The following is a 23527-nucleotide window of genomic DNA, read 5'->3' as shown; positions in this document are numbered from 1 at the left end:
TTTTGTAGAGTTCATTAATGAAATTGGTGAAGAGATCAAATCTCCGGTTAAATTGAACTTAGTGAAAATCGATCAAGCTTCTCCTGACTCAGAAATACCTTATGGTTCATGTTGACCAAGCGTTTGGGACACCATTGTAATTCATCTCCAAACACAAAGAATGTGAGAAAAATTGTTTTTAAAAAAATTATTATTCAAACATATGCACTAGTTAGCTTACTAGAGGAAATCTTATGGCATGAGTTTTATTGTGGAGATCCACAGGAAAACATACCTGGCTAGGCTGAAGGCATCGTCAATCAAACCTGCTCGATTACTGACAGAGAGAACCTATGAGATCAACCAGAAAAACAATGGAATCACTTAGGATTAAAATGGTAAGTTCAATATCAAAACAGATCTTTGATGATAAATCCAGTTTACCTCGTGGTTCCTGATTAACTGATCAATTAATAATCTCCAATTTCTTAAATCATAGTTGACTCTAAAATAGCCAGTTTGATTGATGTTCCCAAGCAACCAGCTTCCTTTGTCCAAAGAAGTTATTCTGTGGTTCTCTGAAAAGCATTTTCAGGGGTAGAATAGATTTTAAATTTTAAGGGTCAAAATGGTGTGAAGCATGTTTTCTTAATACCAGATACCATAATACAAATAGTTAAAAGAGAGCACCATCTTAAATGCCAAACTGAAATCTATTGTTTAATCAATTAATCACTATATCTATAATTTGCTAGAAAACTTCTAGTTGGTTACTCATTACCTCAATTAATTTTTTCTTATAATTAACATTTTTGTTCTTGATTAAAAAAACCCATATTCCTATACATAATTTTTTTCCCTGAAGATAAATGTAACCAAGAAATCTACTACTGTATTCATGTGGCTTCTAGTTAGTTTGTATACGATATGTGGCTAGAATAAAAGAAAAGTTTTAGGTGAATTTTCTACGTATTTTATGCAGTGAAAAATGGATTACCAATAGGGCTCATTTGTTTGAAAGTCATTGTTGTGTCTTGCCTTTTTTCTTGTTCTTTCTTGGAAGTACTAATAACTAACAGACTTTCCAGAATCATCAATAATGTTGAAAAAAGGAACCTCATTAATATTTCTACATGTAATTACAACAGGAGAATACATTTTGCTTATTGAAATGACTTCAGAAAATGGTAACTTTTGTTCACCAGCTAATTCAATTAAAGCAAACTAGTAAAAGTAATCACACAACTTACATATTTAACTCCATAAAATATAGTACAGAGAGAAAACTTCATTCACTTTTAATGTTAGCCTTTACTGACTTCACAGAACCATAGTTCACACTTCTGATCATTTTGTTGTTGATGTCCTCCAGACTCATGCTTCATTGAAGTTACATAAAGTATGAAGTTTACTTAAAATTTATATTTCACACACACACACACACACACACACACACACACACACACAAACACATACCATGGTCTATCTAATTTCCACAATGACTCAAAGACAAAAAAATGCATCCCAGCAACCATTTGCTTCAATTCTTAGTAAGAGGCACAACCTCCAATTTTCACTCTATTATCAAGGTTTTTATACAGCTGAATACAGAACAGGTTTTTTTTTTTAACAGTGAATTTACATAGTACCCTCTCTCAAAAGAACCCCACAAAAGAAGAGGTTATACATACCACCAAAATTATTGACTAAACATTAATGACCATTAATTGCTCAGGACAGGAATGGGGTGGGCTAATTGGTGTAATTCATATTGCCAGTTTTCAAAAATGTATAGTAAAACAAAACAAAAATTAAACATAAACATATACTGAACATAAAAATCTAGTCTTTAACGTTTCAAATAGCACTTCAACTTCTTGCCACCTTTGTAAACAGTATCTGCTGGAACAGATAAAGAAATGAGGCTCAGACAATTTAATTGAATTGTCCAAGAAAGATGGAAATGGTCCATTCAGGTCTTCTGATTTTGGTGTCCATTTCACTACGTTGTATTCTATTGATACAAGATGGTATAATACTTTTATTGTAAAATGATATAAATTTTCCACATTCTTATATTGATTCAAAAAGGGAGGAAAGCATTTAAAACAAGAATTAGAACAGAAATAGGAAAGTTGAATTCTCGTTCCAGTTTTCCTATACATAAGTGTTTGAACTTCAGCCACTGACTCTCTTTAGTTCACAATTTCCTTACCTATAGCCCAAGGGCCAAGTAATGGCATTTAAGGTCCCCTCAAATTCTATGATTTGAAGAAGGGGCTATTTCTCTTAGTTTGAGATTTTTACCCAGCTGAATTCATGGTTCTTAGGAAAATTAATCCATTAGATATTGCTCTAAAATATTAACAGCTTCTGATACTTTTTTTGTGATACTTTGTATATGCATATTTTTCAAAAGTAAAGTGTATTTATGCACACAGTTTATGTGAAGCTTTAGAATGTCACCCATTTTACAGATGTAAAAATAAAAATAAATAATGAAATATGGCATTTAAAAAATCTAAAATAACCTCATAAAGAGAGATTTTAATTATCATGTCTGAATTGGATGAAGAAAAATTAAGATTGAAATACTGAGTATGCTAAATTGATAACTAAAACTTTCAGGTTATTACTGTTTGTGAATATTTTTATACATTTGTTATTAATCAAATCTTTGGAGAAATGATTCCCAGAAAGATTTTGTAATAGATTTTTAAATATCATTTTCATTCTAATTAATCATAGCTCTAAAATGTTCTTCAAATTACCTAATGGCAAGCAATGAATTTCAAAGGTATCTTTTCCAGTGACCTAATGAAAATGTAATGAGTACCATAATAAAAAGTATGGAAGTTATATTTCGAATGTTAGTACTAACAACTAAAAATGAGATTTAGAATGTATACAAAACGGCACAACTAGACTATATCAAAGCACAGAGTAGTTGGTACTTTTTATAATATTTTGTTTTTATATTCTATACTTTCTTTTAGAATAAAGAGAAAGGAGACTAGGCCATTTTACTTAACATTGGCTGGTTGCAGAAAAATCAGAATTTAAAACAAACAAGAAGTCAATCAAGGTAACAAGGTAACAGTGTGAAAAAAACTCAGTTATAATAACACATATAGGTTTTCTCACTGGACTCTTGTTGGAACCAAATTAGATAGTGCTCTGTAGAACCTATAAGGAACCATGTACCTGTGTATCCAATAGCAACATGTTGAGGAACTGATGCATCTGCAAAGCAAGCTCCTCAAGTATTAAAATCTTTCTCTCTCTCTGTCTCTCTGTGTCTTTCTCTCTGTCTCTCTGTCTTTCTCTCTATGTGCGGGGTAAAGATAATAAATTTAGAAAATAAAACCAAGCTCCTAAGACACTTTGGGCAAGCTATTTCTCAAGCCTCAATTTCCTCATTGGTAAAATGGGGATAAAAATAATATGCACTTTAAAGGCATGTGAGTCTCATCTAAACCGATGCCTATGGAAAGCAATAAAACATTATACTATTTTTAATGTTTACTTCTAATTTTCATCAATTTTTCCTTTATTTTGAGTATTTTCCAATATTTATTCCCTTCCATTGAACATTAACCTATAGCCAGTCAATGTACAAGCTACAACATTTGTAAATGCCTGTATTCTCAGTATTTTCACAGTAAAAGCAAAAGAGATGAATTCTTTTACCTGCTTTCAATAACTTACAAATTGGTTTTAAAACTATTATCAGGGTAAAGCGATCTATGCCTGATCTTGGAATTAATTAAATTTTCATCTAAAGGGTTTAAAAATTTAAATGTCATGGGTATATGATGATTCAAATCAAATTTATATTCTATACTATTCACCAATGACTTTGCCTTAATGTCTTGTGAGATAAAATCTGTATTACTGATAATGAGAAATTATAAAAACATTGATTTGATTGTTATAATTAAAAGGTACACTTTTTTACATGTCGATAAAAACTGACCAGAATATATTCTTGATATTTTTATGGATGAACATATTTCATTGACATTAGTTGACCATATTTTGAAAACAGGAAGCAACATATAAAAGGAGACAAAAGTTAACAACCTTTTTTTTCCCCTAATCTCTGCCTGACGTCAGTTTTTTTCATCATCGGAATGAAAAACTTCAAGACAAAACTAAATATAATTAGAATGAGACTAAACAGGGAAAATAGAAAGGCTGCCTTCCTTTTAGGTCCTTCTTAGAAACTTCTTCAAGATTCATGTATTTATTAAGTTTCCAAGAAACACTTACTTGGTATATGTATTCCTTCACAAAAAATCCTCAGCATTTTAACCAAGACAATGTTTTACCCACCAGAAGCCTCTGCTATAATTTAATGGAAAATCACACATTATATTTGTAGGTTGAATACTGCACAGCTTTGGGATGAGGGAGTATGCCATTCATATTATAGTCTATGTAAATATCATCTCCCAGAGTTATGTACTGCTCAAATGGTGTAGCAATGTATAACAAGCATGTGTATTGAGATAGGGATATTTTAGGCAAACATATGCTTTGAAGTATATGTTGTTATTCTTCCTGATTAATACTGAAAAACTATAAATGAAAACCACCTCTTTAATACAACAACCCATGGCTACTGGTCAAGAAATGTTGTGACACTCTTCTGGATATTTTGTGTGGAATAAAAGGATACCATGAATAACAGCATGGAAGTAAGTAGGGAGTTAAAGGAAATAGGCCTGGGAAAGCTATCCAAGAGGAATCTGACTTTCTCTGAATCCCTGCTCTGTCTAAAAGTAAAGTTTGGGGCTGATTCTGATGTTTGATCAGTATCTTTGTGCTCTTCTCATTTTCCCATTTCTATTCCACCTTCCAATGAGAAATGCTTTATTTTATTTCCAAATACTGCTCTATTCCATGTTCCTAGCAATCCATGGAAGACTTCATTCTAATGGTTGGATCATTACTATAACAACTCACTGTTTCACTCATCGTTTCATAATTAATTACATAGATAAATAAAACTAAATGGAGGTAAAGGAGAAGTATAAAGACAATACAGTAAGCGTGAATTCAGAATCAAGGTACAAATACTAACTCCAAGAAGGTGAAAGGATAGATTATAACAAGCTATTTAAAGAAGAAACAACAATGTTTTCAAGTAAGCATTTCAATGCGTCACCCTATTACATATGAATGTTTTATACACAATATATCAATGAATGAAAAGCACTTTTTTTTTTTTTTTTTTTTTTTTTTTTTTTTTTTTTTTATTTCCATACTATGTGATTATGTGTTAAAATACAATAAAATGAATATTTGAATAGAAATTCAGCTGGAAATATAACTGTTTATATGTTGGGTAAACAGATTAGATTCTGTTGTAAGAACATTTTATTGTGTGCATATATTTTGAGCACCTACATCTCCCTTATAACAGCAAGACTGAAGGAAATAAACAATATTGATGTCAGTATTTATTTATTTATACCTCACATTATTTCAAAAAATGACATGTGGCTGTTCAAAATGATGCCTATGAAATAGTAAGATAACATCAATTAGCAGAACATGAGAAAGGAGTAAGAAAAGAAAGATGTGGACATACTTAACCATCTGAATTAAATGTTACATAAAAGATGGTAATTGGCTTTTTCTTCAATTAATGTAAAACAGAAATAAAAGAGACCTGTTTCATACCCTGGCATAAAGGATTGAGATTAGATTCAAGAAATAGCTTTCCGACAGTGAACTGAAATAGGTCACTATCTTATTTGAAGCTATTTAGAAACAGAATAGAATCCCCTCTTTCTCTGCTTTGAGAGTTGACACTACCTAGAGGAAGGTTTGATAACCTATCAAGACCTCTCCCTTCTGGTCCTATAATTATCTAATTTTATGAAAACTATTGCTTCACCCATTCTTTAAAGAGCCAGTCTGGTAAAGAGAAGATAGTAAAAAAATGGAAACAAAATGTAGCCTGTGTTTTAGTACATAGTATGCTGTCCTATTGGGAGTTATAACTATAATTTAATCACATTTGGGATTCTTAAAATGATACAATTTAAAACAGCTAAAATCCGTACTACAAATATTTAGTTTTATATTTTCTTTTTACAATCAAAGACAAATACATTTAATAATTGTATAGGCTGACTGAAATCAGACTATGTCGAAATTACACTATATTATACTTAATTTTGTAGAGGTGATTATCATTTCTGTATATTCTCTTCTAATTTGTATTTATTCCCATTTGTACAGCAGCTGAAACCGAAGGTTAAGTTGTTAAACAATTATGTGAAACCAAAGAGTTCCTTGGGGTAGAACATATATTTTACCTGATTTGTTAGACACCCAAATAATTGCTTCTGAAGACACATGGCTTCTTTTCCTACACAATAGTTAATGGAATCTGCCACAGGTAACTGCAAAATAAAAAAGAAGCTTTAAGAATAAAAATGGTTATAACAAATAAACAAACAACATATACTATGTACCTTCTTTGTGATTTTTTTTTATTATTCTCTTTAGGGAACCTAAGGAAATATCCCTAGTCATAAAAGTGAGGAAGTCAAGAAGATGAATCCACTTTTTCAATGCCACTAAGCAGACTTGGACTCTAAGAGTTTTAATTTCAGTTCAAAAGAGGGACTGCCAGCAAAACAATTTACCTTGGAGGAAAAAAAAAAACAGATTTGCACTTTGTATTAGGAATAAAAAGTAGCTAAAAAAATCTGTAAATCTGAGCCACACCATATATTGATTAAAGTCTAAAAATAAGAGCTTTCTACTGTTTCTATATTAGATTTATAGACATTGCAGTGCTTTCGTGCATGTATATATCAGCACTCTCCTTATTTATTTGTCTAAATATTCTAAAAAATACTATTATCATATTTTTACAGAAAGTTTAACATAGCATACCTAAAGTTACTCAACAAAGTAGAGTAACTGAAAAGCAAAACTAATCAGCTCCCCCTAAAATTCAGATCAACACAAAGAACACTGTGGGACACACTTTATGCTCTGTTTTCTGGAATGGAATTTCCAAATTGATGTGTAAAATCATCCACCACCAAGCAGGGATCATTCAAGAGTCTCAGCTATTAAAGAGAAAAACATGTTCTAGAATTTGACTTTTCATAGGACAAAAATTGAGCCCTATACTTATACATGGAATAATACCAATTTAATTTCAGATGAGTAGCCTGAGATATGCTATGTGGTTTTAATTTATTCATTAAAACGAATTCAATCACACTTTGTTTCTTTCCCTGAAACACAGAGGGTGCCAAAAAAAATGTATACACATTTTAAAAAGAAAGAAACTGTATTAAAATTGTAATACAATGAATGACGCTAACATTCATTTGATTAACGCCATATTTTGAGCGAATGTCATACTACACATTGCTACTGTAATTCAATTCCACTTCAAAAAGTAAAACATAGATAACATCTCTTAATACGTGTACTTTTTTTAGCACATTTAAACCAGATTATCGTGACCTATCATTGCACCATCATCAACGGGGTAGCTAACAATGTATGGGAAAACTATTTGTTATTTTAAAAATGTAAAAAGAGATACTATGTGAGATCCATAAGTGTGAGAGTGAATGGAGAATTGAGGATTTTTCAGGGAACATGTGTGGGGTTATTTAACTGAAAACGTAATGAACATGTCTTTTGCAGGGTGAGAGGGCATGGCATCTTCTCTAAATCTGTTATGTGGAATTTATTATTTTATCATTTCATGTTTCCCATTCATGATAAACAGAACTAACAGTAAAAAAAATCCAAATGGAAGATTGAAAGAAATTCCTGATTTTATACTAACTGCTATCTGCAATATGAAAAATCTAAATAATATGTTTAAGATTCTAAATTTTAAAATCATATGCTGTACTTAATCAAATACATATTTTCGAGTGCCAGCTATGTGGAGACACAATGCTATACTGCAATGGACTCCAAACAATTGGTGAGGAAACAAACAATATACACTAGCCAAACAAGTATTGATTTTTTAGGTAGAAGTTAGTGAATTCAACTCATGTAAGCTATTTAACAAAAACTTCTAAGCTCGGAACACATTGTTAAGAATTTGCCACAAATATTTACTGATGGATTTACTGTGAGGAAAACACAGAGAACTGATATATTTCTTTAACGGCCAATCTCTTTTTTTTAACAGACAAAGTGACTTTTTTGATTAATTGGAATAACTAGTGAAGAAACAACAATGTCTGACTTTGGATTTGATTCTCAATTTAAACTATGAGCACATTTTTCCATACCTGAGATCTTGCAAAAGCCTAGAAATGGAAAGCATTCCATAAATTGCTGTTCAATTGGATTGAAGCAAAATTAAGGGACCAAATCAGCTCTAGACAAGACAGAGATTAACTTTACGAACTTGACTTTTTAGTATATATTCCCCACATTCAGCTGGGTCAACGAAATTATGAACTCAAATATCAATTAAACGGCAAAAAATATATAAAACTGAAGATGTTTTAAAATCCTCAAGGATAAATGTTTCTTTTTTGTAGCATAGTCATAAAATATTTGTGAAACATTATTTGCCTCTAATATAAAGAAACTTATAATTTGCATGCATTTAAACTATATTCTTCCAAATAATGAAACTAGAAATTATGATAAAAATTGGTATAGTTCAATGTTAGCAAAATTCTCTAAAGTACAGGAAAAACGGATTCATATCAATACCTTTATGTTGCTTACAGAAATTCCACATACATACAAGAAAACTTCCTAAATGGCAATCATTGCATTGCATGGCTGTTCATATGCAAAAAAATCTACCTATTAGGTATTCGGTTAAAAACACTGGGCATTTTGAAAACTTTTAAAAGAGATGTCTCTATATTTCCTAAGAATGTTTTTGTTCTCCATTCCACATGTCTGTATGTATATGTATGTATATTCATATACAAGCACACAACCAAAATCTATACTTTGTCACAAAGACAAAATAAAAATTACGAATTACTAAGCATATCTGAAATTTGTATTCACTTCAGAATTGCTGTACTATCAATGCTATATGTTATGTTATTTTTCATAACTTTTCCAATAAGTATTTAGTCTTTTCACAAACTACATTTGAAAATCAAAGAAACCATAGTAATTATGTTGTTTTATGATTACAACTTAAAAAGCTGGAAGACACTGAACACTGTTGAGCGAAGAACTCTGCATGGTATGCTGTAAAGAAATCTAAGACTGTAACGGGTTATATTTAAAAAGAGACTAGAAAAAAGTACTTGTGAAATTAGATTGTAGCCCAACTGTATAAGTTTAACTTGACTTTTAGTCATCTCATTTTATGCAGAAAAAAACAAAACCAAATTTTATTCCAAGAGACCCTCAAGATTTTTTTTTCTTAATACTCCCTGGTACTATCCCTTATCATCATTCACATTTTTATAATAAAGCAATGTTTAGTCTCATTATGTTAAGGTAGAAAAGAATATATACGTATTTAGCTTGAGTGAGAAATCTTTTTGTAAAAAAATTGTACCAATATTTGTAAAGCATTAGTGTAGATGCCATGAATCATTGTTCAGAGATTACTCTCATCAGGTCAATAACAAAAGGAAAATATGACTGTAGAGACAAATATAATTCTCTGTAGCACAGGACTCTGAGAAGTGTCTGAGGAAACACTACTTAACATTGCAGTGTATTAACTTTATAAAGGAAAAAAGCTATAAAAATTCACAACTTCCCAAATTCTCAAATTCCAGCAAATATTGCACTCACTTTTACGTATCAACTAACTTTTTACAATTATTAGTTATGTAAAGATTTTTTCTTTCTGTGCTGTAATATAGTAGCTACTACACATAAACCATAATCACTGTATACATTAAAAATGTTCTAGGCATGTTGTAGTGATATTCCTTCACAAAATTCAAGACAAAGAATTAATTATACTGGCTCTGAAAATATCCACAATTCACAGGATTTTTGGCATAGATGAGCACTATGTTTTACAACATCAAGAGTTTGTATTATATAATAAAGATCTAGGAAGGCTATATATAAATAGGGCAGATAGAATTGGTATTAAAGCTCTGACCACAATGTTACAGTGAATTAAATGATCAACAATATAAAATGGAATACTAAATTTTCTACTGGAAACTCTATTATTTCAAAATAGACAGAAAATAATTTTTGAGATTAATGTGATACATGCATTATCTTAGTGTTAATATTTTATACACCAAGTTCTCAGGGTTCAAATCATCTATATGATTTTATAACTGCAGCAGAAGCAAAGCTCTATAGATGTTACATATAGATATACAGCCTAGGAGAAACTTTTCCTTTAAAGAATCAGCTCGTGGCTGATAGCATCTGATGCATGTTATAGGTTGATAGAGTATTTTTTGTTCAAAATTTGTTCTGTCATCTGCATGTCCTTTATGTTTTTCTGCATCAGTGATGCTTGTATCAAACTAATCATTCTCAAAGGCATGACTGAATCTCTCTAACTTTGCCACAGTCAAGTAGTTTTTATGTACTTGCTGGCAAGGCCAGGGTTTATGCCTAAGTGGTTTAGCCTGGAGCCAGTTTAGCAGAAGCAGCATTTGGTAGCTGTGGGGAATGCTGGCTGTATGAAGAAGTGTTGACAGATGGACAACACGGATGGACCTTGAGAATATCATGCTAAACGAAATAAGACAGAAGAGAAAAAGTCAAAAACCATATGATTTCACTCATATGTTGGATATAAAACTGAAAGCAACAAACGAACAAACAAGAGAAACACACAAACAAAAACTCATAGACACAGACAACATATGGTGGCTACAAGAGGGAAAGGGGGATGTGGGGGAGGATAAATAGAGTAAAGGGGGTCAAATATATGGTGATGGAAAGAGACTTGACTTGGGTGGTGAATAGACAATGCAATACACAGATGATGTATTATAGAATTGCCTCCTTGAAACCTATATAATTTTATTAACTGATGATGTCACCCCAATACATTTAATAAACTTAAAAAAAATAAAGTGCTGACAGACTCAGACCCTGATAGTGTGGCAGGGTGGCAGGGTAATTAATACGTATTCCATGGGAGCAGATAGACTGCAAGGGCAGTTTGTTGAAGACCATATATATATATATAAAGACACAAAACACTAAGAAAACATAAAGTAGAAAAGAAACATATATATATATATATATATATATATATATATATATATATATATATATATATATATATCACGAGATTTAAGACAACGCTTTCCTAAATGGGATTCCAAACTTAGTCACTAGTAAGCATTAATGAATTTCTCTTCTACTCGTAATCCATCTGGGAGCGAGGCTACTACTTGGGAATGATTTCCATTTTTCTTAGTGATAACACAGAAAACTTAATGCATGCCCTAGATGCTGGTGAGTGATAAAGTCAGACTCCTAATATTCCAAGGTCATAGGAGGTAGCATAACCAACCTAATCCAAACACCTCATTTTATTTATTAATTTTAACTCTCCTTATCCCACCAACCTCTTATTAGGGCACCTAATAAAAATGAAATTGAGGGATAAAGGTCTACTATCTTTCCTTTGCTCGGCCTTTAATAAGACACAAAACACTAAGAAAACATGAACTAGAAAAGAAACACACGGTGCTGAATTATCAGTAATGAAATAAGAATTTCAAAAGTAATTAAAGTATGAACAAATCAAAATTCTATGTATGTTGTCTTTTTAGTGGTTTTAAACACTAAAAATGAGGGAAGGGAACATATTTTATACTAAATGACATTGATACTTAGACTATTTTGAAATGAATCCAGTTCGTGTTCCTTGGCTCAGATACTATTCAGTCTAATTTTGTTTGTTTGTTTGTTTGTTTGAATTCATCTTCCTAGATTGTTAGTTTCCGTTTTCATCTATGTTATAAATCACAGTTTGCTCAATTACATTTAATTCACTTCATTGCATCTTAACTTTCTTGAATTTAATTCAACAAACATTTACAGAGAAAAGTAAATAATTACATATTATTTTCTTAAATCATCATGATAATTTAAATGCTGTTTTCCTAAACAAAATAACTTTGGTGTGCTGTCATCTTGGTGGTGAAAACATCTTGAAATGGGAGTAAAAGAGGAATCAAAATGAAAATACCATATGTAAATAAATCAAAAGATTTCACTTACAAAATTTCAGAATTGCGTTACCAATGCTTTCCAAAATATGAAAAATGTGAAGTAAGACATAAGAATTAAAGCAATTTTTTCATGTAAAAAAAAGTGCTGTACCTGTTATTTTGCAGTGCAAGTGCTTTCGTTTTAGTACTGATGTCATAAATAAAATGTTGTTGGGTAATTATAATCCAATTTTCTGCTGTTGTATTTCCCAAGATGGTGATGACAGGATAACCCATCTGGAGTGTCCATTGATCCATTACTTCTTGTATGTTTACATATTTTCCATTCCTTTTTAATGCCTTTATAACCAAAATTATATAAATTAGTTTTATAAATTTAAATTATAAACATAATTAACATTGAACCATTTTCACTTTCACCTTTATGATTTACCTAAACATGAAAAACATTTAAATCAGTGAAGTTAATATGTTAGTAAAATTAATCGCCTTGCCTTAAGTTAATCTTTATATATATATACACATATATAATACATATATATACATATATATAATATATACACATATATATACTACACACACAAATATATACATACATATATATATATATGAAAGCTTTATTAACATTAAATTTTTACTTAATGGAAGATAAGACATGTTTTTTTGTTGTTGTTAGAGCAAGTACTTGCAAGCATTATTAATTATCCCCAGTATGTCTAGTATCAAATTTAAATATTCGTTATTCATATATAGAAAAACAATTTATTTAAAACATCAATATCTGACAACATATTAAAATTAATTTCAGAAGTACTGTCATGTTGAAAGTAGGCAAGATATATTTTACTACCATTTGTAGTTTAAGTAATTTTAAAACTCATTATCTTTATAATATATATGCAATATATCAAAAATAAAGCAAGAAAGCAATATGAGCAAAAGAAAAGCATGAAAAGCAAAAGCTAGCTGTCAGTAGCAATGAAAGTTAAGACTGTTTTATAAACTCAATTCAAATATTCAAGAAGAGGTTTTGATATTGGAGCTTTCTATACTTTACCTCTGATAGTGTATTCCAGAGATCATTTCTGGCGGCATTGCCATACTTATGAATGGTTAAATAATCCTGCAAAGAGTGCAAAATTGTAATTACAATTCAAAGGCTAAGCACTTTCCAGTAAATGTATTTATTTCTCAATTCAATTAACCATTTCCATTTGTTGGAATTGCATTAACACTAAAAGAAAGACATGCAGAAAGATGAAGAATCTCATTTTAAAATATTCCAAAAAGATTTAACTACAGCACATTTCTTAATTAAGTCATCAAACAATCTTAGAAATTATTAATCTTTTAAAAATTTCAGAGCCATAATCACTCCTTATGGATTTCCAGGGTCAAAGATCTTCCTCTAATTTAGCAAGTCAATCTCAGGCAGCTCTGAAGAAACTATCTCTGCAGTGAAATACATTAGGTAAAACTTTACGGTAAGCTTTCATGTTGAAATTTTTTGTTTTGTTTTGTTTTGTTTTATGGAACAACAATAAAAAGAATACTGCCTGATTATGTGGATGTAAAGAGAGATTACTTTACCAAAAGAGCGGTGACTTTCTCCACAACCTGTCTAGTTCCCTAGTCTTTCTTCAAAGAACAGTCTGCCTAATACAAAAATGATATGTACTTATTTCCAAGAATTTGAAACATATATTAATATGTAATAAGAAAAGTCTAAGTTTATTTAATATGTTTGGGCTTAGGACTTCCCATTTCCCATTTTCAATCATGAGTAGTTAGACCTACACACTTTCTATCTGATTCATTCTGTGAAGCATGGTTTATGTCACTACAAATGTGCTATTTAGTTATGGCTACTTGACATTATCTTTTTCTGAATTCAAAATAGAAAAATGAACAGAAAGTAGTGTTTTATATTATAAAACAGACAGTCCCTTCCTTCATTTGAAATACCATCATCTCTATAACATGTAGGTAGTAGACAAAATCCTAATTTACATCACAGAACTAAAGCTGAAAAAAAAATGCTGACTCCTTTCAGTACTTTATGTAGAGTGGAATACTTCGGGGATAATTAAAGTTGGAAAAGCAAATTTTCTGAAATACAAATTACAGCACCTGTGACAGATTCAGCTTTGCTGGCAACTCACAGCCCTGCAAATGGCAACGCCCACTCTATCGGACTCCTAGAAATGCAATGTCCAACAGTAGCTTAGCAACCACAAATTCGTCATCATCATCAGGTGTTATGAATAACTTTATTGAAAAAACTACAACCCTGAATAACCAATCTGAATCCCAATTTTGGCTTTGAAAATACCATCTGAGGCATTTTCATTTAGAACCCAGGGACCTGGGTTTACATAAATTATTTCAGATTTAATTGTCTGAATAATCTTTTATGCTTTTTTAGCCCTTACATGAATAAATTTGGGAACACTGGGAATTATGAAACATAAATTTGAATTGTATTTTAGTGAGGCTATAATAAAAAAGGGTTAAAATTAGAACTATTTATTACTGATTTCTATTTATGGATAGTGCTTTTAGGATAATCCAAAAGAGGGAACAAGGGAATACTATATGGACCTTGAAAGGTCCGGTATGAAACTACATATTTCTCTTCATAGACAGGTCATAAAAATCCAACTGTTCATGATATGAGTTGACTTTGGCCCAATATTGATCATCAACTCGAATTCTTGGTCCCTATTCAGAATGAAATACAAATTTACATCAAGCAGGCGAAAATGGCAAATTTTGAGGCTAAGGAGGCAGCTCCAACTTGCCTTCCTAGTATTCAGGGCAACAGCGTATCTTCTTGGACTCCCAGCTTTCCCAGTTTTTGGGTGTTAATGGAATTCTACATATGTCAACTCTTTTTTCCAAAAAAAGCCCCAAATGTTTTCATTAGTTATTTCAGTCATCTTCTTGCACAAAAATAGCCATATATTAAATTAATGAAATTTTGCTTTCTTTTTGTAGAATTACAAAGAAACTTGAAAAATAGTAAATGTGTGGGGTTTTTTTTTATAATCAATCATTTATTTATTCACTCATTCCAGAAAATGTACAGTATACTTTGCATGTGCCAAGTAGCTTTCTAGGTGCTGGGGAAACAGTGTTGGAGAAAAGTTTACTGAAAACAACTGCAAATACTGAGATGTGATTTGTGGGGGAAGGTTTCTATGACTGAAACTGTAGTAGTCTTAGTACAATAATCACTTGAGAAGATGAATTCTAACATCTGGTATATGACTAAACAAGTTCGTTTTTAACCTACAACGAATGTGGAAATGGCTGGAGTTATGAATTTGAAATGAAAATTTGTTTATATTTAAGTGTATGAAAGTCAACCAGCGATTTGACATTATGATATAAAGTAAAAGAATGTTTTAATATTAACTGTAAAAAGAATTGTGGGTTCTCTACACAAACTATTTCAGAAATAGCAAAGCTGTTGAAAAGAATAAAACAAAGATGACCACTAGAATAATCTTAAGGGACGTAACCAACAATATAAACTGATTAAAAGTTAAAAGCATGTTAAGCAAAAGTGTATTCTGATATATGGAGTGCAGGCTAGATGACTGCTGCAATCCCAAGCATCTCATTTCAGACATGATATGACACATAGGAAAGAGACAGAATGTCTTCCTGAGAATGTTTTTAAGTATCAGGAAAACTTCCCCTCGAATGCTGCATCAAATACCCCATATCTCCCATTTGTCAGAATTGCATCAAGTGCTCTAGCCGAAATCTGTTAATGAAGTTTTAGGGAGAACTGTGTTCTATGGACAAGGCAGGACTCCGTCCTGCAAAGTACATGGTTGTACAGAAGAGTGAGAACCTGAACAAAATCAGAATTCAGTAAGTAAGAAAGAAGAGACTAGCTTATGGGTAGACCATAGTAGTGTTTTCTCTGATAAGACAGGAGATACAAATCTGGGCCTCAGTGCCACTGGGAGGTAGGACCCCTTCCACGTGTAAGACTAGTCTAGGAAATGTCAGGTAAATTCAGGCACTGATTTTTCTGACTATGTGACAAGAAGGTTGAAGCAGGGATTTGAAATATTGTTCCTTTCTGTTAAGAATAACTGTACTTCAAAAAATCTGTAGTGGGCATTTGTCGTTCTTTTGACTTTTTCAGCATTTAAACCCTACATTTATATGGGGGCAATAACTCACCGTGGAATTCTGGAAGAAAGTGAGGGCTCTGCCTCCCACTTGAAATGGAAGGAACAAACTTCTAAAAGTTCCCTCTCCACTCTCCCTGATTAAAGCATGGGCGTGTGCCCTGGCCTCAGAGAATGGATAGGTACTTCACCCCAGGACTGTGAATCCTATAGGATCAGTGCCAAGAAACAGGAACAGTTAAGAGATTATTCGCTATGATGGTGACATTGGGATTCCACAGGTAGCCACGCTATGGCAGCAACTGAACCAGCCACTCGTGTGGCACGAACGTGGCTAGGTTTCTTAATTTCTGAGTCTCCCTTAGTTCCTATTATCTGTTTTCTAAGCCCGATTCGTCAGCCTTCCCAAAGATTCCAAAGGCTACCCTACTATCTTGCCAATCAATTCCTTTTTGCTTAACTTAGTTTGTTTCTGTTGCTTACAACCCCAAACCCTGACTTACACGATAATGGATGATATAAAAAACAAATAAAGATGTTTTAAATGTTATTGTTAGCTTCAGAAAGGAAAATAGAAATGATTTCTCATAACGTATACAAAACAGAAGAAAAGAAAAGAAAGAAAAACAAAGAACACCCAATTCTATTTAGTAAATCTACTAGTCTTTCATTGTGTTATGAACTGTGGGTATGGAGGCTGGAAGGGTAGAGGTAGACACCCTCTGTAGACAGGAGTGTACATGAGTAACAACAAAAAAATAAAACGATGCAAAATTTTTGTCTTCAATCTCCTACAGCAGGGGGTGTAAACTGGAAACCATAAGCTCTAAAATTAAATATTTGTGTGTGCATTATTAAAGTAGAGCTATCTGAAAGGGATTCATGGACAAAAACAAAAGCTGCCAGATCACAGCAATGTCACACAAGGATTGAAAAAAACCCATATGAAGCGTGGCCCATGCACTTCAGAGGATGTTCCCACATTCCCTGACCATGAGAAAAAGAAACAAGGACACTAAAACATTGACAGATTAACAACTAAAACACAAGAAAGCTAAACTACAGATCAAGATATTATTTTGGTTAATACCTGAAGACTATTCGGAGATTATGAGATTAAAATGAGTAGCCAAGCATTAAAAAAGCATTATGCGAAATAAAAGAATGTTTACATTTTCATTCTATTCAATAAGAACCAAGGATGAAAAGATACAAGTAATTATTCAATCTCTATTATTAAATTATGACAAATTTTCAAGGAGGAAACCCAGTAAAACAGAAACCATTACCAAACTTTTCGAGGTGTAACAGTTTCTGGCCACCAGACACAATAAAAAACGAAGTGGAATTTGGGAAAGAAAGTTATTTGAATACATAGAACAATAGTAATTGAAAAGTCAGTTATATCATTGTTTTCATGCCATTTTGACTTTGATTTTTGAAATGTGTCTTAATCAGAACTTCACATTTAGAAGTTGCTTGCTTAGAGATAGGAGTATTTGGTTATTTTTCTAGGAACAAAAAGGCATTTTACATGCTTTAAACATCCATTACTCCACCTAATGAGTGTAAATTTTATAAAATCAGTAGTTTCCTGAAGAGGTTGCTAAATATACCAGATAATTAGAAAATTTTAAATCAAAACAACCTGCTAGCACATGAAAGACTTTTTTATTTGTCTCAAATTCTAGACAAATGGCATATTCTCACATCAGTGTTGTTTTCACATATCTCTTACTTAGTAATTACAGATCATGCCATCAATGTCACAGCATACAGGAGAGTCACCAAATGTACAGTATTGTCGCTGCTGAATTTGTACTCCATTCTGGAACAACTTGACAGAGTCCTATACCTGTCAGTGAAATAGTGTGAATGTAAGTCTGCAGGGGTGTTCTGGGGTATAAAATATCCCCACCTCTCACTTCTGCTGCTAGTTTGAAACCTCACTGAGACATAAAATGAATCTATTGGTGAGACTGAAGTTTGCAAATTGCTTTTTCCGAATGCCCTGGTAAAGGGCTTTGACCACGACAAGCTCACAAAATAGATAAATTATATTCTGGCCGGTAAAAAAAAAAAATACTGCCTTTTGTAAATCAAGATGCCCACTGACTGTAAGCCTTGTACACGAAGTTCCCCACTTCCCCGCCTTGTCTTCTCAGCCCCCGTTGCTGGTGACCAGTTGAGAAGAAAATCCAACTCAGTTGAGAAAGAAGTGGTGTAGACGTGTATTCTGAAAAACTCAAGAATTCAGGCTGATCTTTATCAGCCATATAATCTTGGGTAAGGTATCTTTTTTTCCAAAACCTAAATTTCTTCAACTAGAAAACGTAGATAATACAGTCCTTGAGAAGAATATGCACAGCAAATGACACAAAACAAGTAAAGCACTTAGAAAAATACACGCCACACATAAAACCAAAAAAAACTTTTGTTATTTTAAGACCAAGCTTAAGAGGGGGAAAGAAAAGTGTAGAGTCAACATCTTCTTCTTCAAACTTACCTCTAAGAGAAGACAAAATGTTCCAGAAGCCCACATTTTGGGAAGGGAAATTATGTAAAATAACTTGGAGAAAAAATATACAATTTTTTTTTAAAAGTGAAAAACGCAAGAAAATAATTGAGACCAATGCTTCTTCAAACTTGAGGAAAACGTTGAAACCTTCCCCCACCCAAGACTGGAAAACAAAAGAGAGTTGGAGGGTTCTGCAAGTTGTGGGGTCTCTGCAAGGTGTGGGGTCTAGTAGCCTGTTTTTCACAGAGCTCTACTGAGGGGAGAAGGCCATTGAGGGGTGGCTCATGGAATGAGGGCACTGATTAGGCCGTGAGCACAAAATAGCCACACCTGAGTTGGCACTAAAGCAGCCAAGACAGGAATCTTCAGATGACCAGAAAGGCAAGGCTTAGAGAAGATATACACTAAACACTCAAGGGACATGCGCTGTCTCATTTCTTTCCCGTTCACTCATCAACCCACTCCGTGAAACCAACATGACTGCATCTCAGTGTGGATGAGAACAGAGAGCTCTTACCATATGTTTTGGACTGAAAAAGTGCCCTGGCACATTCTCATATTAATGGGCATGCCATAAGGGGAATTCAATAAGGACAGAGTAAATTTCCCATACGCTCAGAACTATGGGATTTCTTTTACTTGGTGTTAAAATTATATACACTTGCTAATATATTATTTATGTTAACCTTATTCATGGCAGGTATTTGTCTATCGGGCCCTTCCATCTTCACTTCCCTGATTATCCAGCTTATATTTCATCGTTTATTTTAATCAATTTCTAGCAAATAGCCTCATCTCCTTTGCAACTCTGTCCTTCAATTATACTAGCTGGCAAAAACCCCAATCCTGGATAATACCAAGTATTTGCCTTCACCAAATCTGCATTCATAGAGCTGAGCATTACAGGAGAAAGTAATGCAATTGAGCAGTTTAGCATTATAAACTCGTCATCACCAAACTCAAACCAGCCCTCAATACAACCATACCTTCCTACTCTACCTAATCCTCAAACCTCTCTAATGTCCAACATTCCCTCACTTTCAGCTACTGGCCTTGCCTCAAAAAACACTGAAAAAATAAAATTCACCAGAAAGAACTTCCTCATTTTCCAATTTGCAAATCTCCAAATTTACAGGAAGTGTATCTCCTATCAAAAACCAGTCACTTTACCTTCTCCAGGACCAATGTCCCAGTTATCTTTCACTTCTCTAGAGTTATCAAACTCTTTCTCTCTGTTCTCTACCAGCCTCAAACTATTATAATATAACTGTCTCCTATCTTTAAAACCTAAACAAAACAAAAGCCTTCCTTAGCCTTTATCTCCCTCTAACTACGTACCCTGTTTTTTCTGCTCCTCTTTGACTAATTTCTTTAAATTTTATTCTACATACACTGTATCCACCTACACATTTTCCATTCACTCTTCCACTGAAATCAATAATTTGCAAGCTTCCAATGGAACACTTTCTCTTTATCCTTCTCCACCTCTCAGATGCATTTAACCTCACTGATCACTTTCTTAGCGTGTAAATAGCTTTTTCTTAACATGAGTGACTCCATACCCTTGGTATTCTGTGTGACACTCTAGCTGTTCTACTTCAGTCTCTTTTGCTGTCCCCTTCTCTTCTTTCAACTTCCACTTTTACAGCCCTTCAGGGCTTAGTCCCAGGCCTTCTACCCAGAAACTTCAGAGTCATTCTTGGGTGCCTTTTCATCCTCTCCTCTCACACCTCACTCTTCATCCAATCTATCCTTAGGTCCACTTAATTCTACCTTCAAAAAACATTTTGAATCCACACATGTCTCTGTATATCTACTGCCTATTTAAGCTTCCATCATCTCTCATCTGAATATTAAAGTGTCTTCCTAATCATATTACCTGATTCTTCTCTGAGTATTCTGAGTACTGCAATCCCAACGTATTATTACAAGTAGCCACATAACTGTCTTAAATATAAAGAAAACCATATCACATCCCAGTTTAAAACTGTTTAATCGCATCCCACTGCACTCAAAAGAAAACCCAACCTCCCAAACACAGTCTACTTTGGCACTGCATATTTAGCTCCTGCCTCCTCTCCTACCTCATCCCTTATCCTTACTAACTCTAGTCACCCACATCAGTTTCTTTCTTTGCCTTGAAAATACTCAGTTCTTTGCCTCAGCCCTTTGCACAAGCCCTTCCATCTTCCTTGAATGTTCCCCTCCTTCCACAGCGCTTTCTCTTCCTTCAGACCCCAGTATACATGCTTCTTATCAAGGAGTTCCTAAACATCCAACTAAAGTTGCCCTACTCACCCACCCAAATGTCCTCCCAGAGCATCCTATTTTATTTCTTCCTAGAATGTAGCACATTTAGTAAATATGTATGTATTTGCTTTTTTCCTATTCAATGTCAATCTTATCCTATTATATGATTCATGAGATCAGTGGCCATATTTGCTATGTGCAACATGCCCTGAATACTCAGAGCTTATCATGGTATCTGACATAGAGTAGGTATGCAAAAAGTATATGGAGAATAAATAAATAGTGAACATATCTGTGGGATGAATAACAGGGACTGCAGACATAAAACTAAGCAGAGCTGGTGCAAGAGGTGAAAAATTGAAATTTTGGTTTATTAGCACAAAGCATTGAGAAAAGATTCTAACAACTAAAATGAGTTATTGTTCTTAAGGAAAAGATGATCTGTAAAATAATCACAGGGAGAGACCTTGAGCAAAAGAGAAAAGGTGAGTATAGGAGACTGATTGTAAAAAGAAAATGAGATGCAATATAATAAATGGATATCACATTTCTTTGTGTGTCATACTAACTCAGAGCTCTCTCTTCCATAGACAGAAATACAGAGGTAGATCAAAATTGAATTTCAAATGCATTTGAACCTTTTGCAAGACAGGTTCCAAGTATATAACTTAAGCTAGGTCTTCAAAGCACGCCTCTTAAGACATTATTTTATAACATGTGGTTTTTTCTTAACAATAATTTTGACATTTAGATATCACAAGGAAAAAAGAATTTGTAGTAAATATGTCATGGTCCATCACTTTTATTTTAAGACCATTTTACAAATTATGAAAAAGAGAATAAAATGCCAATTTTTAAATGGGTAAAAGACATGGATAAATATGTCATAAAAGACTAAATGAAAAGAGTGAAATGTGAGAATGTATGAAAAAATTTTAACCCTATTTGCAATAAAAATGTACATTGAAATAATGGGGCAATTTTTTATTTACTAAATTTGTAAGAATCTAATTTTTAAACTTTATAGGACACAATGCCGTTTTCTTAGTGTACTATAAAAAGAGAACTTTCTACCAATATATATTGCCTTAACATTTTGGAAGAAAAATTCTTGTTTCTAGAAATGTATGTGAAGAAACAATGAAAATATTATGAGAAAAATCTATAACTTAAGGATTATTACAATATTGTTTATTTAATAAAAGTTGAAAAGCATTCTAGATGTTCACAGACAAGAAAAAAACTAAATAGTATGATACATCTATGCTCTGTTACTAGTATTAAATGATGTAATAAAAATTATCAAGCAATTATGAAATTGTTTTAATGATTTTTTCCACAAGGGAAAAATATCTTCCCAACTAAGAAGACTTTTGTAGTGTCAAAACTTGCAACATTGCCAAATATGTAGTTCTAGGTTATTACATGAAAATTCCTAAAAGAGAACATAAAATAGAGAAGAAATAAACTAAAAGAGGAAAAGAAGGAAAACTGCTGATGCAAGAGCTAAATAAGTTAGAGAAATATGTCTCTAAGTCAAGTTTATTGTACTTATAAGCTAGCAATCTAACCAAATGGTTGTCTTCAAGGAGTGAAAGACAGTTTGCAGGGGTACCCAAGTGTGTGCATATTTAAAGATCAGTATGCATTTTCATACATACCAACACACAACTAGGTCCACCCATCAGCCAACATGTCTAATAATTTCACTACATTTTAAATAAAGTTATCAAAAACATAATTCTATAGTACCAACCTTATCAGCTAATAATAAATGTAGAATATATGATGAACCTTTAAGAAACAGGTAAAAGAAAGCCAGTAAACATAAACGTATAAGGTCTCTCACTGAGCTGGGTAAATGCCTGCAGGATGACAAAATGGAGATACGTGTCTTTAAGAATAAAAGCTTTTTAGTTAATGCTTTATAGTCAGAGTGGTCAGTTAACAACATTTAATTCAGGGGTAAATAATGAAGATTCAATATGTGGCTGTCTATAAACAAACTAATAGAAACTAATGAATAAAAGTAATTTCTGATTCACAGATATAAATAGCCATTGCTATTTAATATTTAAAAGTACTTGCTTATGTATTGGAGATAGTATGCTTAATTCTGAAATCTATGGCGTCTTTTAAAATTAATATTTTTCCCTCTATAACATGCTCATTAATTTTAGTTTTATAGTTAGATCTTAAATAAAATTAATGCTAATTAAGTTAAATACAATGATTAAGCACCAGAAATGATAACATTATTTTCATATGGCATTGAGTGATCAAAACAAATTGTTATCAAGTGTTAACCGTTTCTACCTACAGCACATCTAAACTGCAAAAGCAATTTAAGTGAAACACAGAGAAGTTGAGCAAAAACTGTCTACGGTCATTCATTTAAGATTAAGCACAATTCAGCTACCATCTGGATGAAAACATAACACTATCTCTTCAGAAAGGAAATTAACTTTGACACACTGTCTCTT

The 23527-nt window shown here is 32.6% G+C and overlaps 1 protein-coding gene across 1 annotated transcript in view; it reads right to left on the bottom strand.

The window, feature by feature from the left end:
- The window catches only part of TRHDE (thyrotropin releasing hormone degrading enzyme), a 358378-nt gene that overhangs the window by 72648 nt on the left and 262203 nt on the right, over positions 1-23527 (bottom strand). Inside the window, 6 exon segments of the mRNA XM_033118026.1 lie at positions 275-330; positions 424-557; positions 6309-6364; positions 6366-6395; positions 12280-12467; positions 13186-13251. Of these exon segments, the coding sequence (XP_032973917.1) occupies positions 275-330; positions 424-557; positions 6309-6364; positions 6366-6395; positions 12280-12467; positions 13186-13251 (530 nt within the window).

This window comes from Rhinolophus ferrumequinum, chromosome 10 (genome assembly GCF_004115265.2).
Source record: "Rhinolophus ferrumequinum isolate MPI-CBG mRhiFer1 chromosome 10, mRhiFer1_v1.p, whole genome shotgun sequence".
Taxonomy (NCBI): domain Eukaryota; kingdom Metazoa; phylum Chordata; class Mammalia; order Chiroptera; family Rhinolophidae; genus Rhinolophus; species Rhinolophus ferrumequinum.
Note: the sequence above shows the minus strand (reverse complement) of the source record. Positions and strands in the feature narration are given on the sequence as shown.